Source organism: Mustela lutreola, chromosome 2 (genome assembly GCF_030435805.1).
Source record: "Mustela lutreola isolate mMusLut2 chromosome 2, mMusLut2.pri, whole genome shotgun sequence".
Taxonomy (NCBI): domain Eukaryota; kingdom Metazoa; phylum Chordata; class Mammalia; order Carnivora; family Mustelidae; genus Mustela; species Mustela lutreola.
Genome location: NC_081291.1, coordinates 34,329,192 through 34,345,643, shown reverse-complemented (window position 1 = coordinate 34,345,643; position 16,452 = coordinate 34,329,192). Strand labels below are relative to the sequence as shown.

Below are 16,452 nucleotides of genomic sequence, written 5' to 3'. Positions count from 1 at the left end.
AGACAGACACTTAACTGACTGAGCCACCTAGAAACCCCTCTTCTAGCTCTTTAAAAACAAAAACCTAGTTTTTCTACACTTCCTTCAAATAAAAGTAAAGATTCTGAATAGGGTCTGCTGTTTCCTCTTTCAACCCTCAATCCCTTCTCCCCCAACTCTTCACCCGTGCAGAATACTGCAGTCCCCCCTTATCCCCAGGTATTTTTTCAAGAGCCCCAGTACATTACTGAAATGATGCACAGTACCAAACCCTGCATATCCTGCATTTTTCCCTATACATACATATCCGTGCTACAGTTTAATTTATCAATTAGCCACAGTAAGATATTAACGAAACAGAACAATGCACTGTAATAAAAGTTAGGTGAATGCGGTCATTCTCTCTCAAATATACCTATACTGTACTCACCCTTTTTCTTGTGATGGTGGGAGATGATAAAATGCCTGCATGGTGAGATACAGTAAGATGAACGAGGTAGACCTGTGATGTGGCATTAGGCTACTACTGACCTCCTGATGATGCATCAGAAGTAGGATCATCTGCTTCTGGAGCATGACTCACCATGGGTAACTGAACCACCACAAGCAAAACCACAGATAAGGGGGGACCACCATATGGTCTAAGAAAAGTCTACAGCCACTGAATGTTACACTAGTGTATTGTAGGCAGACTAGAGCCTTAACGAACAGTAAAAGAAAAAAAAAGGGGGGGCCACAGAGTAAACTTAACATTCACCAAAAATTTACAGAAAAATAAAAAGGCCATTTCTTCAACACAGGCACTTCGACGAACTACCCAGCACCACCCATCCACTGATGTTCTATGGATGGCACAAAAACAGAGTTAAGTAGAGCAAGAAAAACATTTTCTCACACATGCAAAAGTTGAAAACCACATGTACGTGAAGTCCTATGGGCAAGAATCTATAACAGTCCTGTGAGCCTGACAGCCCCATGTACTCCACGGACTATTGCTAATACTACCATCTACCAACACGAATTCCTCTCTGCAATTTGTAAGAGAAAGAGAATTATTAGAACGATAAAGGAAATACCATAAGAGGGTTTTTTTGTTTGTTTGTTTGATTTTTTTAAATCCAATGCCCAGGCCACACTTCAGATCAGGGAAATCACATCTTTGAAAGTGGGACACAGGCATCGGTACTTTCTTAACCTCTCAGGTGATGGCACTGTGGTCAAATTTAGGAAAGGCTACATCTCTCCCACATAGAGAACTACATGTGACAGGGAGCAGGTGCTCCAGAATAGCTTCCCTACAGTCAACTCCTTACTATAGTAAGACAAATGAAAATTGAAGGGTAACCTCAAAGACAGTTTGCTGTTCTAAGGGCTGCTGGAAGAGGGAGAAGAAGAGAGAGACCAAAGGACCAAAACACTATTTTCTCACTGCACTATCTATCTTTATGTGAATATTATGCTCCAGGTGAACACAGATGAACACCTAAATGTCAGGTGAACATGAAAGAATTCCTCATGAATTATCCTGAGAAAAGCTCGAGTTTAAGAATCTCCTAGAGCAGAGATTAGTCTATAATTGAGTGTGTGTGTGTGTGTGTGTGTGTGTCACTGTTTTGTTCACTTGCTTTGCTAGTGAGTGCCACTGAAAGCGTCAGTAAACAAAATAAGTATCTGAAAAAGTACACTGAAAAGTAGATTTAAAAAAACAATTATACTGGGTGCCTGGGTGGCTCAGTGGGTTAAGCTTCTGCCTTTGACTCAGGTCATGATCCCAGGGTCCTGGGATTGAGCTGCACATCAGGCTCTCTGCTCAGCAAGGAGCCTGCTTCCCCCTCTCTCTCTGCCTGCCTCTCTGCCTACTTGTGATCTCTGTCTGTCAAATAAATTTTAAAAATCTTAAAAAAAAAAAATTATACTGATTACAAAGTAAGAGGACCATAAATCACATAATGTGACTCCAAACCTACAACAAAACAAGACATTCAAAGGAGAGTATACAGGAGGAGGATAGTGGGAGTTGGCTGTATCATCTAAGAGCAATTTAGTTAAGACAGAAAAGGTTTAAGGCCTCTCAGGTTCATGTGCTCCCAAAGAATCTCCAAGGCAGTAGTTATTAAACTCAGCCTCACGGTGGAATCACCTAGGAAGCAACTAAACCCCCTGATACCCAGGCAAAGCCCAGACCAATTAAACTTACAGAGGTGACATGGGCATCAGTATTTTTTAAAGCTTCCCAAGAGATTCCATGGGCGGGCAAGGGTGACAACCATGGCTCCGAGGTATGACAAGCAATATTAGAGTAACATTTTCAAGATTCTAACTGGGAATTTTAACAAGAAAAACCATTTTAGAAAGATTGCTTATATTCTATTACAAATACAGTGGAATGGGATCTCTAGCACTATAGCTGATTCAAAGCAGTGGGTTAATGAATTGAAAACAAATTCAAGAGATAAGCACAACACATGAGCAATTTCACACGGGGTAACATCACATAGCATCCTGAAAGTAAATCTCATTATCTTGGTTTCCTAGCAGTGAGAATATCAATATAATTTTTACCATTAGGAAAGGATCCAATAGCAGCAGAAGGAACGCCAGCATAGATTCCATGAAAACCACCAGCCTTATTAAATCCTTGTGGACTCTGAAGCCTGGTTTTAATGGTATCCAGAGGAAATAATATCAAGTCAACAGCGACACCTGCTACCCCGCCAGCCTTTAAAAAAAAAAACAAAAGAAGAAGGAAAGAAGGTTAGAATCAAATAAGCTCTCTGCCATATGGGAGTAGGGATAAGAAAAAAGTAATCTTTAAACATATTTCTCATACCTATCAGTCCACAGCTTATTTGGCATAGTCAAAGGAACTTCTACCTAAATTTATGGATTTTCCATAGGGAAATAACTACAGTTGTGCTATATTCTTAAATTGTAACTTTTTAAATTAATTTTTATTTTAAAAATGTATTCTTAAATTCATTTTTAATGCCTCCGCATGGTTCAAAAGTCAACAAGCAACCTCAGAAAAGTTAAGAGTCTCTTTCCGTAGTCTAACAACTCAGGTAACTGCTTTCTGCTGGCTGCTTACTATATCCTTCTGAAGTTACTCTAGGCATATACAAGCAAATATGAAAACGTACTTTATTTCCCTTTTTGGAAAAAAATGTATATACAATATGCACTGTGCTGCTCCCTGCTTTTATCACTTAATTTATCTTGCTGATCTTTCCATATCAGACGAAATGTGTTTTTGTCTTTTTACCAAATGAGTAGTAAAACTGAAGTCAGACCATCTGGGGAGAGACTTCTATTTTGAAATGGGTACTTGTTCTTGGAAAACTAGATCTGTATTTTAAGATTCATACATCTAAGAATTACTGTAGTATTCACACTCCATTGTGTATATTTAAAAATTCCTTGATAATTTTTAAATTAAGTAAAAAAAAAAAAAAAAGTGGGGAAAAAACCAAGTTCCCAGAGCATATTAAAACGTGGCCCCTTGGGGTGCCTGGGTGGCTCAGTGGGTTGGGCCTCTGCCATGACCTCTGGGTTCAGGTCATGATCTTAGGGTCCTGGGTCGAGCCCTGCATTGGGCTTTCTGCTCAGCGGGGAGCCTGCTTCCCCCTCTCTGTCTGCTTGCTTCTCTGCCTACTTGTCATATCTCTCTGTCAAATACATAAATAAAATCTTTAAAAAAAAAACCTGGCCCCAAGTAGTCATCTCCCAAAAGACATCACGTTGCTTTGAAGAAGTTGCATTTTAAAAACTACAGTAGAGCCTATATAGAATATTTTTAAACTGCTTATCACTTAGGCAAAGTGAAAAATTTCAGGAAAAAAATTTCAGAAAAATATGAACTTAAAAACTGTGTCATAAAAAGCTCAATACACAAAGTCTAAAAGGCATCATTTAAAAATGTGAATCAAAACCAGTTTGCCATGAGCAGAAAGAATTACAAAGAGAAAAAGACTCTCAATATGGCTCCTACATAGTAACTTTTAAAATGAACTCATTAGCTTTTCTCATCTTTTGAATTTTGAACATGAATATATTTCCTATCCAAAAGATAGAAATATATATATTAAAACTATATATTCAAAACTAAGGTATAGGGGCATCTGGGTGGCTCAGTGAGTTAAAGCCTCTGCCTTCGGCTCAGGTCATGATCCCAGGGTCCTGGGACCGAGCCCCGCATCAGGCTCTCTTCTCACCTGGGAGCCTGTTTCCCCCTCTCTCTCTGCCTGCCTCTCTGGCTACTTGTGTCTCTGTCTGTCAAATAAATAAATAAAATCTTTAAAAAACAAAACAAAACAAAAAACTAAGGTACAGAAAAAGAGAAATCAGCATTATTCAAACATACAAAGTTCAAAATGATGAGTTGTTTCCATCCTTTGGTTACACAAAATGCTCAGGTGGTACAAAGCTTAGTACATAGCAAACACACTCTGCTCTACTTCCACTCATCATAAAACCATTGTAAGAGTTCACTGCAAAAATGAAATTACCCCAGTGAGAAATCCAGTAATGAACTAGGGGAGGTGAATCAATAAAAATTCTTTTAATAGAAACAGGAAAGTACATTACCATAAATATTAATGCTGTATTGTATGATCAGCCTGAGAGACATGACAGAGCCTCAAAAACCACGAAGATCTACTCTGCAAATGACCTAAAGAGATGTCACCAAAACAACTCAGAGATGTCCCAGAAGAAAACCACAAGAGGCAGTAAAAGAATGACAAGAAACTGGGATTTCTTCCTGGAAATAAAGGTGGCCTTTTCTATGTCACAAGAGTATGTTCCTAAGAAATGTAGGAAAGTAAAAAAAAAAAAAAAAAAAAAAGAGCCAACCTTTTCCAACATTGTTCTCAATTATTTTTAAAGGGTTTTGTTAAATTCAGTACATAAATAAATATTGCACCTGCCTCTTTATTTTCTCAAAACACAAGGAAAACAAAAATCCTGCTGGGAATGTCTAATACGACTAGATTCTTAACAAACATGCTGTATTTCATTGTAATTTTCTCTTTAATCTTAGGAAAGGACTCAGAGATACTTGCTATCTACTGCTAAATTTTAATCAATAAGTTAATTAGTCTTTTAATCTATTTGGCTTCTTTGCATGCATTGATTCTCTAACCCTTCTTTCATCAGAATTCTTACTTCAGAGAATAAAATAACCAGACTCAATCTGTTTATCTAGTAAAACACGAATCAGAAGTTACTAATTGCTTTTGCAGATTTCAAACTTCTATAACTCAAATGTCATTTAAATTCATGAGACCGGAAAAAAAAAAAAAAGCCAGAAGAATAGGAAAAAGAAAAAAAAATAATTGATATATTTAGCCACACAGCAACATATTTAAGATTTAAACAAAAACTTTTAGGAGTGCTTATAATTTTATATTAATACTGTTTTGTCCATAATTATGTTCAAAATGCCCAACCCTTATATCAGTTGGATATAAGGAACTCCATCAAATTCCTTTATTCTTTAGTCTAAGAAATTTGTTTTACTTACGACCATTTATCAAAAAGGTCATCAGGCAGGTATGCCTGAGTGGATCAGGTTAAGTGTCTGGCTCTCAGTTTCGGCTCAGGTTATGATCTCATGGGTCATGGGTCAAGACTCATCACATCAGGCTGTGGAATGAACTCGGAATCTGCTTCAGATTCTTTCTCCCTCTCTTCCCTCCCTGCTCGCATGCATATGCACACTTTCTCTCACCAAAATAAGTTTCAAGATTTGTGGTAGCTTACACTGAAAACTGTAGTTAAGAACTAGACAAAATCCAAATATACATAACATAACCTCCATAACCAGCAAGCCTCACTACAACATAACAATTTACTGAGCCCTTGATATAAAATATGCCTCTAGCTTAAGAAATGTAAAATGCCAGCAGGCTGTAGAGTGGAAATATCTAATGAGTGCTTTGAAATTACTCTGGAAGTTGAAAAAATTCAAGATTGCATACTATAAGACCTTTATTTTTCAAAAGGAGGCTGGCACAAGAACAGGGGGAAAAAAAAATCGCTGCTGCTTGACTACAGACCCAAACCGAACCACCTGTGTAATTTAAGCAAAATCACAGGACACTGGCCTGAACAACAGCTAAGAACCAGTCAAACCCTTGACATGGCTTCCCTGAGGAACCTCCCTCCTTGGCCTTCTCCACAAGGCAGCCGCTCGCTAGTGACTCTGCCTCAGAGACAAGTGCTGCCTCTGCTTCCTGGCATACTTGTCTTTCTTCCCCAGCAAGATTCACAACCTTTCCAGTGTTCCTGGCCCCCCTACACTAATAGCAGCATCAGCTTCTTGAAATGCAAATGTCAATTTCATCTTGTCACTCTCCAGCCTGTAAATCACCCAAACTTTCCAAGAGCCCTTAGAATAAAGAACAAAATCATAGTATAGCCTACAAGGTTCTGCAGTTCAGGACCCCATCAACTGCTCATCTCCACCGCCACTGCCTTTTGCTTGGCACCTTCTTGCCACCTTGCTCTCTCTTTTCCTCCAAGTCATCTGATCTTCCTCATTTCTAGGACTGTGTACAGATGCTCCCTAATCTCCCAGTCTAGGTTTAGATCCTCTTGTTTGCTTGCGCTGATCACAATTTTAATTTCACAGTTGAGCATCTGACCATTTCTTCAATGTCTGTGCCTCCCATCAGACTGTAAGATCCATACCTGTTTTGTTAATCAGTATGTTACCAGCACTAGTATATAGTAGGCACTCAATAACTACTTAAAGAATGAATCAATGACCCTAATGAAAAGCTACTATCTCTATGTTAGAAGTTCCTACAAATCAACCTTAAACAGGTACACCGAATTAAAAACAAATGGCAAAAACAGGACCATACAATTCACAGAAGAAAAATAAAAATAGTCAACAAAATTATGAATATATTGCTTCCCCATCATTAATGATCAACAAAACTAAAGCTTTTCCCCAATAAGTCAGAAAAAGTTAAAAATAAGAGGAGTTATAGGCACTATTAAGGGAAACAAATTAGGGGCACTTCAGTGGCTTAGTCATTAAGCATCTGCCTTCGGCTCAGGTCATAATCCCAGAATCCTGGGATGGAGTCATATATCCAGCTCCCTGCTCTATGGGAAGCCTGCTTCTCCTATTCCCACTCTCCTCCTCCCTCTCCTTGTGCTCCCTCTCTCACTGTCTCTCCTACGCCCTCTACTTGTGTTCCCTCTTTCGCTGTCTCTCTCCCTGTCAAGTAAATAAATACTTATAAGCTCCTGAAGGACAATTTGGCAAAATAAAAATTTTAAATTATAAAGACTTGATCCTGTGATTTTATTTGTAAACATTTCTTCCACAGTAGTAGTGCATAAATATACAAGATGGTTTACTACAGCATTACCTGTAACAGTAAAAACACTGGAAACAGGGATGCCTGGGTGGCTCAGTTGGTTCAGTGTCTGCCTTTGGCTCCGGTCATGACCTCTGGGTCCTGGAATCAAGTCCCACATCGGGCTTTGTGTTCAGTAGGGAACCTGCTTCTCCCTCTACCTCCCACTCCCCCTGCTTATGCATTCTCTCTCTGACAAATAAATAAATAAAATCTTTTAGAAAATAGAAATAACCTGGGGCTCCTGAGTGGCTCAGTGGGTTAAAGCCTCTGCCTTCAGCTCAGGTCATGATCCCGGGGTCCTGGGATCAAGCCCCAAATCAAGTTCCCTGCTCAGCAGGGAGCCTGCTTCCCCCCTCTCTCTGCCTGCCTCTCTGCCTACTTGTGATTTCTGACTGTCAAATAAATAAGTAAAATATTTTTAAAAAATGGAAATAACCTAATGGTCCACCCTTGGAAACTTATTAGATAAATAATGTTACCTCTGAGTAATGGATTGCTTAAAAGAATGAGGTCAATCTGAACACACTGGCACAGAAAATGTTATCTTTTTAAATCAATCAAATAAGCTATAAAATATATGCTGTATCATCTCACCTTTCAAAGAACTGTGTACTACGTGCTGATTTGTATATATGCGTAACTAGGAGTCTGGAAGCAATACACACTGAATTACTACAACTCATTACCTCTATGGCATGAAATTCTGGATGAATAGTATTTTTACTATCTTGCTAATTTTTGGTAATGTTCCAGTTTTGTAATGAGTATTATAAACATAGAAAAGTAAAGTTTTTCCAAATGAATACCTCTCTTAAAAAAAAAAAAAATCTTAATTCCCTAGCTACGTGTGGTATATAGTAGGCACTTAATAAGACGTAACTAAGAACCTTGACCCATGGACCCTAAACTACCTATCTAGCTTCATTCTGTATCCTCTTACAGACCATGAGCCTCACTCAACCTGACTGTTTCCCAAACATGTCCTAGATCTTCTCATTTCTGCCCTCCTGCTTAGAGTGGAATGTCCTTCCTCTGCCCTTTGTCTCCTGTCCATAGCAGACCTACTCTCCTGCCACCACACCTGCGTACATACATGCACATACATACACACCTGCCAAAATCCTGTCCACTGTTAAGGCTATGACCAAATGCCACATCGCCCAAGCTCTCAGTCAGAATTACATGCTACTTGGGATGCCTGGGTGGCTCAGTCAGTTAAGCGGCTGCCCTTGGCATGGGTCATGATCCCAGGGTCTTGGGATCAAGTCCCACCTTGGGCTCCCTGCCCACCGGGAAGTCTACTACTCTGTCTGCTGCTCCCCTTGCTTGTGCTCTCTCTCTCTCTCTGACAAATAAATAAAGTCTTTTTAAAAAGGAAAAAAGAAAAAGAATAAGGCTTAAGAAAGCTTGCCATTTTGGGGCACCTGGGTGGCTCAGCTGATTGGGCTACTGCCTTCAGCTCAGGTTGTGATCCTGGAGTCCCAGGATCGAGTCCCGCAGCAGGCTCCCGGCTCAGCGGGGTGGCTACTTCTCCAGCTGACCTTTCTCCTCTCATGCTCTCTCTCTCTCACTCTCTCTCTCTCAAATAAATAAAATCTTTAAAAAAAAAAAAAAAAAAAAGAATTACACGCTACTTCCTTGACTCCCTCATATAACTCTGTTTATATTTCACTTTCGTTACTAACCACTGTGTCTGAGCGGACATGGAGATCCTTCAGAACAGAACCCGTGTCAGTCACCTTTGTTCTCCTAAATATCTAACCCGGAACCTCCTAAGCAGCAGGGCTTCTGCACCTGTTTGCTGCTTTGAATCAAATGGAAATGTGAGATGACAAGAAAACCCTTCATAATAAGATTAAAACGGGCCATCACTCTTTAATTGTCCCTGTTGTGGTTTGCCAGAGCACTTGCGACCACTGCAAGCCAGTGCGGTCTGCTACTTACCATTCCACACTGACACTGACAGCTTGGTGGTCTGTGCACCCGCATCTCCTGATGGAAAAGGCTGTGTCAGCTCACTATTTTTAGTAAGGCTTTTCTCGAGAACACAGTAATGGTTCTAGAATTTGACTTGAGTATCCTTTCCATTTCTCCAGAAATTCTTTCAGATTAACTGCTAAGAACACAGCTTTGACATCAGACAGACAGACGTGGCTTCAGCCAGTCTCAACTGAGTCTCCTTAGGAAAGCTCTTTCACCCTAAGTCTAGACTTCTTCATGCCTCAAATGGGAAAATAAAAGTACCTATACTTTGTAGAGTTTTTCACAACTGAGATTATGTGAAATTAAGAGTGAGCCTGTTATATGTTTACTGTTTGTAATAAAAAGCTGGAAATGTCTGTAAACACTGCAAAATGCCAGCCTTCATCATTTATCAATAAACATGAGTTATTATTTTTAATATGTTACTATAAATATCATTCAATGTTTCCTGATGCAGTATTTCTGACATGACAATATTAAAACCCATCAAAAAGGATTAATAGAGAGTGCCTGGGTGGCTCAGTCCATTGGGCGTCTGCCTCCGACTCAGGTCATGATCCTTCAGTCCTGGGATCAAGTCCCATATCAGGCTCCCTGCTCAGCTGAGAGTCGCTCCTCCCTTTCTCTCTCGCTCTGCCTCTCCCATGCTTGTGCTTGCTCTATCTCTCAAATAAATAAAATCTTCAAAGAAAAAAAAGGCTTAACAGAGACTGAAGATTATGTTCATATATTAAATCTCATACATATTTATAGAACACATAAATTCAAGTCTTTCATTAGTAATAATGAATTGCAATGTATCCTCCAACTCTGCTCTCTGAACAAGAATCGCGCATGGACACACTCCACACAAAGTGAAATCATGCAATGCATGGCAGGAACAAGTCAGCCCCAACTTTAAAATCTGAGGAATATTTATGTTCAACTTTGTGACCATTAGGTTTGAATTTATGAGTTTATTTTTTAGGAGCAGAATACAAAATTGTAACTACATGACTTGGGCTATGAAAAACCTGCAGAGGCACATGTTAAAAAGCTCAGGAAATGGTTACTTTTTAACCATTCCTTGCCACTGCATAGCTAATTTGTGTTTTTTTTTTTTTTTTAAGATTTTATTTATTTATTTGACAGAGAGAGACACAACGAAAGAGGGAACACAAGCAGGGGGAGTGGGAGAGGAAGAAGCAGGCTCCCCACTGAGCAGGCAGCCGGAAGTGGGGCTCGATCCCAGAACCCTGGGATCATGACCTGAGCCAAAGGCAGACCCTTAACGACTGAACCACTCAGGTGCCCCTCATTTTCTTTTTAATGTCTGCCTCCTATTTGACTGTAAATCCATGAAGCCCGGGACCATATCTTTGAGGCACTCTTCCCAAGTACCAGAGCAAGGGCTGACAAATGTGTCTCGTTGAACAGATAAAAATACCTAATTTGTAGAGGTGGGAAAACTACGGGTACAAATTTTATCTCTCCTCTATGACATTTCATTAATGTTATTCAAATGCTGGATCATAGATATTCTCAATATTAAATGTTTATTTTGACATGCAGCATTTGTTTGGGAAGTGGTAACAAAAGCACATTAACAAGTCCTTTACAGTTATCAAATACTAAAACTTTCCCAGCAACCCCTCTTACAGAGAAAGATAAATGAGAAAGGAAAAGTAGTCTTATCTTCTGGTACTTGAGACACAGAAAAAAGGCTTCCATCACAGCACTGGTTCTCAGCAGTGGTGCTAGATGACTGGTGGGTCTCTGAGGGTGTCTTGATGCTTCACTGACTGATTAAAAGTTACAATATACTTGTGTCCAGGTGACTGCTCAACATAAAAACAAGAAAAAAAAGACCTGCTCCCTCTGACTTAAATGCCATAAAGAAAAAAGTCACACAAAGCAACCTAGCAAATGTGGGAGCATAATTCCTTACAGATCTGGAGATAATGCTTCATCATCAGATACTAACTTCCCGTTATACCAGATTGAAGACTAGGAAGGAACTTTCCAGAAAAGAAAGATATGTGGCAAAGAATGTCGAAAACTTCCCTCAAAGTATGTCCAATACTGTGATGCCTGGGTGGCTCCGTGGGTTAGGCCACTGCCTTCAGCTCAGGTCATGATCTCAGGGTCCTGGGATCAAGTCCCGCATCGGGCTCTCTGCTCAGCGGGGAGCCTGCTTCCCTTCCTCCCTCTCTGCCTGCCTCTCTGCCTACTTGTGGTCTCTCTCTTTCAAATAAATAAATAAAATATTTAATTAAAAAAAAAAGTATGTCCAATACTTGATTCTTCTCTTTTCTTCTGGTTTTTGTTTTTTGTTTTTTGTTTTTCACCCCACTTAAGAAGCCCTGGCAACATTACCTGTGCCATTCCTCTCAGGCCACATTCGGCCAATGGTTCTCAGCAGAAGGTCAGGCCCAGGGAGAGGACACTACTACATGAAGAGTATAAAAAAGCTTTTCCAGTACCACCTCACTAAGAAAACAACTTAAAAAGAATAGTCAAGCAGCCAGTCCTTGCTTTACACAGTAAAAACATGCATGAACTTTAATTCCCACAAGTAACACAAGTCATCCAACATCATGGTTCAAATTACACTTAACACAGCGACATTTTCCAAAAACAGATAATCATAAGAGGAAACTGGCCAACAAAGATGAAAGTGCAGCAAATAAATGAAAAGTGCTAACACTGAAAGTAAAGGTCAAATCTAATATAAAGTTACAGAAGACACAGTTAGCCATGGGAATATGGACACTGCTCTCCGAGAGACTCCAGACCCATGTCAGAAGAAATTTGTGAAGGCCAACTTATCAACATAAGTGAGGAAAGTGGCTATGACCAAAAGGATGAGGATGTCCCAGAGGAAGGGATGCCAGCAAAGTCCTCCCATTAAAGAACTCTTGGAGAGATTTCATAAGGTTGAAAGCACACAGGATAAAATGCTGGAAGTTGATTCAACCTTCGAAAGCAGTAGGACACTTTGCCAAAGCATCAAAAAGATGCTTGTCTGTATTTTAAGCTATCTGACTAGAAGACCAGCACTGGTCAAATTACTTTTGACACATTTTTCACAAAGAAATAGATTATTGGTTTCTGATGTTTTAAATTACAATGTTCTCAATATTAGCTTTACTGTTTTTTTCACTTCCCTACATATTTCTGATCAACAGTAAGAGTCTGTCATTTAACACTGACAAGAATTTTTAGAGGTCATTAAAGAATCATATGCTCTCTCATCAGTTATTCAGACCACTCTGCATGGTTTCTGCTTGCACGTTTTGACAACCCAGACTACCAGCAAGACCGCCTGCACTTTACACTACACGGCACCCACACTTGCCAAGATTTTTCCCCCTACAACCTAGGACAGGTTAGAGGTAACTACCACGGGATGTTTTTTGTTTCATCCAAGTAAAAAGCCAGATGAATTCATGAACTACAAGGACAATGAAACAGTTAAGTACTGAAGGGGAGAGAAGAGTCAGGTAGAAGGAAAAGAGATGTAATACAGGGTGTGGTTATTTTCAAAAATATAAAGTACTTCTTTATATTTAAAAAAAACTAGAAGGCAAAAAGTAATGCTACTATCAACATTATTTTGTATTATCTTGGGAAATTGCAATAGTCCTTTTTTAGTGAAGGGAATAGTCTTTTTACAGTTTTAATTAAGCATGAAGATGTACCTATGGGCGGTGTTAGATTTTTTTTCTTTTTTAAGTATTTTCCATGTTATAGCGCATTCTCTTCACAAGCACTGTTGTTTATGGCCCCTGAAGAGTTGATGAAATATATCTTTTAAGGTTAACCTAACCATTCCTGTGTTTCATGTTTAAGTGGCTTTCCAGTATCTTCACTGACTTAAATGTTATGAACATCTTTAAGTTACTAATACTTAGTTTCGAACTGCTTTCCTAAAAGTATGCACCAGTCTCTGTACTCTGAGGTCTTTTTTGGAAAGCCTACTCATGCTAAATGAACACTAACATCCCGGAGGCTCTTCCCATACTTTACTCTACAACCCTTCCAACCACCTCCTGAAGCTTTAGGGAGTGTGCTCCCAGGCTCTGTCCTGCATGTTTGACATTATCTCATTTAATACTTGGAATCAGAATTTTAAAACCAGCAGTCATTTAGATCTACCTTTCATTCATTCACTCAGTAAGTAAGTAAGTAAATAAGTAAAGCTGAGTAACCATATAATGCCAGGCACTAGTAAAAGAGTAAGCAAGCAAAACAAAACCCTTCCGGGAGCACTCAGCTTACCTCAAAAATGCTCCAAACCTGGGGGGTAAAAAAAAAAGCTCCACTCCACTGTTGAAGTACTTTGTTAACAAAACTTTCTAATGGCTTCCATTTGCTTCAAATAAAATCCAAAATCCTTTCCATGGCCCACAAAGAATCACTTCAGCTCACTTTCTCTACCTCTACAATATACCCCTGCCACACTACCCTTACCCACTAGGCCCCAACCACCACTTTAACATCCTCAATTCTTTCCACCTGAGGTTTTCCTTCATCCTGCTCAACAAAATGTCTCTCGATTTCTTATCCTTATGTCTTAATTTAATGTCACCTCCCCAGAGGCTTTTGTGGCCACTTCATCTCAGGCAGGTTCTCTAATATTATTCTAACTCTATCCCACTGCAGTTCATTTCTTTTTTTAAAATAAATTTTAAAAAGATTTTGAGAGAGAGAGAAAAAACACAGGTGGGGGGAGGGGCAGAGGGGCAGAGGGAGAGGGACAAGCAGACTCCCTGCTGAGCAGAGAGGATTACAGGGGGTCCATTCCACTATGCCAAGATCATGACATGAGCCGAAGTCAGACACTTAACCAACTGAGCCAACTGAGCGCCCCTCAGTTCATTTCTTAAATAGTATATGAGTTTGGTTTGCTCACCACCATACCTCCAAGGGCTATCAGAGTGTTCAATGGGCAAAATACATGGCAGATAAACTGTGTACATAATAAAGAAAATCATTCTTTAGCGTGAATGAAACCTAACTTCATCAAAAACATCTCCTTTTGATCCTAGTTTTAAGTTGTGTAACAATAATTTTTAAAAAGTATTATTTTTCGGCATTTGTACCGTACTTTAATAAATTCTAAAACTACTGTTCATTTGTTAACTCTGGCACCGACCTGTTTTTAGCAACAGCTACGGCAGCTGACCTCAGAAACGCATCCAGAAGTGTTTATGGGCACCTGGATTTGAATCTGAGTTAAAACACATAGATAATGTGAAACAGATGTCACCTGTGTGACTTTGAAGGCGTTACCTAACCTCTCTGTACCTCAGTTCCTCATTTGGAAAACCAGGATAGTACTTAATTGTTTGTCAGAACTGATGTACACAAAGAGCTTACCCCAGTTCCTGGCAGGATAATGTTAACTGTCAAAACTACAACCATTGTCTCTCTAGCTACAGAGGAAAACCTCAAAGTGGTTAACATATTTCTTTGGATCTTTAAAACCTAGTTTACACAGGTCTCAGCAAACCTAAATTTATAACCATCACCCCACAAGTGTGGCTAAGGCACTCCCCTGCACACCCTTCTGTAACACCCTGAAACAAGCCTTCATGTCACTTATAGGAACAGTCACTTTACTATTCTAGCTCCACCCCCTGACCCATGTGAGCACCTCTAGCTTGTTGACCATGTTATCTCCAACACCTGCAACAACAAACCTTCAATAATTAAATGAAGAAATTCCACCGAACTTCCACTATTCCATGGGAGCGTTTTTTTTTTTTTCAAGCTGTCTTAAAAAAAAAAAAAAATCTGTTTTGGGGGGCACCTGGGTGGCTCAGTGGGTTAAGCCCCTGCCTTCAGCTCAGGTCATGATCCCAAAGTCCTGGGATGGATCCCGGCATCGGGCTCTCTGCTCAGCGGGGAGCCTGCCTCCTCCTCTCTCTCTGCCTGCCTCTCTGCCTACTTGTGATCTGTCAAATAAATACATTAAATTAAAAATAAAGTAAAAAATACTGGTTTTGCCTACTCTTCCACAATGACGAATCCGTATTCACTGCTGTATCCACTATCCCTACTGGACCTGCCATGGCAGTGGCTTCAAAATATTACAGAAATTTTTGTTCCTAGATTTTGTTTTTGATAGAAAAACATATTGATTCTTGTAGTTTTTTCTTTAAAAAAAAAAATAAACACTACTACTTGACAAAAACGCTTGGAAGAAAATAAGCAGATTTCTTATCTATTGGATGAACAGATAGGTCCTTTTCCCAGAGTGAAAAACAGATAAAGCTAAATGAAAACCACAGTCCTGGACAAGAAGGAGTCTGTGCGATGTAAGCGCTTTTTGTTTTGTGACATATATTCCCCCAGTTCTCCAGAGTGTGGTTACAGCATGTAACTGACGCTCTTCTTTTTTTCTTTAGGTAAGCCATCCTGCGGAAGACTGTCTGGCAGCCTGCCCCGCGTCTCCTTCTGTCGTCCGGGTAGGAGTGACACAACCGTGACACAAGGCCTGGCGGTGGCCCAGAAACCCCGCGATCCCTGCCAGACCTGCCTAATGACTAGTGACCCCAGGACGGTTCAACGCGCAAAACCGGAAGAGAGTGGTAGGGCACAGAAGCCACAACGGGCTCCACTGCGAGACTCTGGCACCCCAGCGCCCACCCTGCCGCCCAGCACTCACCACCAGCGAAGCCGTGAACCCGGGCCGGTCCATGGCCCCGCAGACACCTCCACGGCAATCAGTCCAGGCTATCAGTCGAGGTTCAGCAGGTCGCCACCCCATTCAGTGGGCGCCGCCATCTTGAAGGCGGACCTGTAGCGCGCGCACATCCGCGGCCACGTGAGGGAGGTTGAACCACAACAACTACACGTGCAACCGGGGACGCTGGGCCCTAAAGAGCGCGGAGAGGGAGGGGCGGAGTCCGCGGAGGGATGAGGTCCAGCCAAGTCTCGCGAGTCTTCTCTGTCACCCATTCCTGCAGCTGTTTTGCAATTCGACGAGACGAAGAACTCTCGCGAGCAAACGGGGCGGGATCCTGGAAAGAGGACCCCGGCTGAAGGTTGGCTGAGGCTAAAGGTCAAGCCCAAAGAGGCGGGGCTTAGTGAAGGGCGGGGCCGGAGGGACAGGATGGAGTTCTGGAGTCCA

The 16,452-nt window shown here is 40.6% G+C and overlaps 1 protein-coding gene across 2 annotated transcripts in view; it reads right to left on the bottom strand.

Moving 5' to 3' along the window:
* SLC25A26 (solute carrier family 25 member 26) overlaps window positions 1-16,235 on the bottom strand; it is a 122,567-nt gene extending 106,332 nt beyond the window's left edge. For both annotated transcript variants that reach the window (XM_059161458.1, XM_059161459.1), the window contains exons 1-2: window positions 15,988-16,235; window positions 2,542-2,698 (exon numbers count right to left, since the gene is read on the bottom strand). In XM_059161458.1, the coding sequence (XP_059017441.1) occupies window positions 2,542-2,698; window positions 15,988-16,089 (259 nt within the window). In that variant the 5' untranslated portion in view covers window positions 16,090-16,235. The remainder of the gene's footprint in view (window positions 1-2,541; window positions 2,699-15,987) is intronic.
* Window positions 16,236-16,452: the final 217 nt, after the last annotated feature.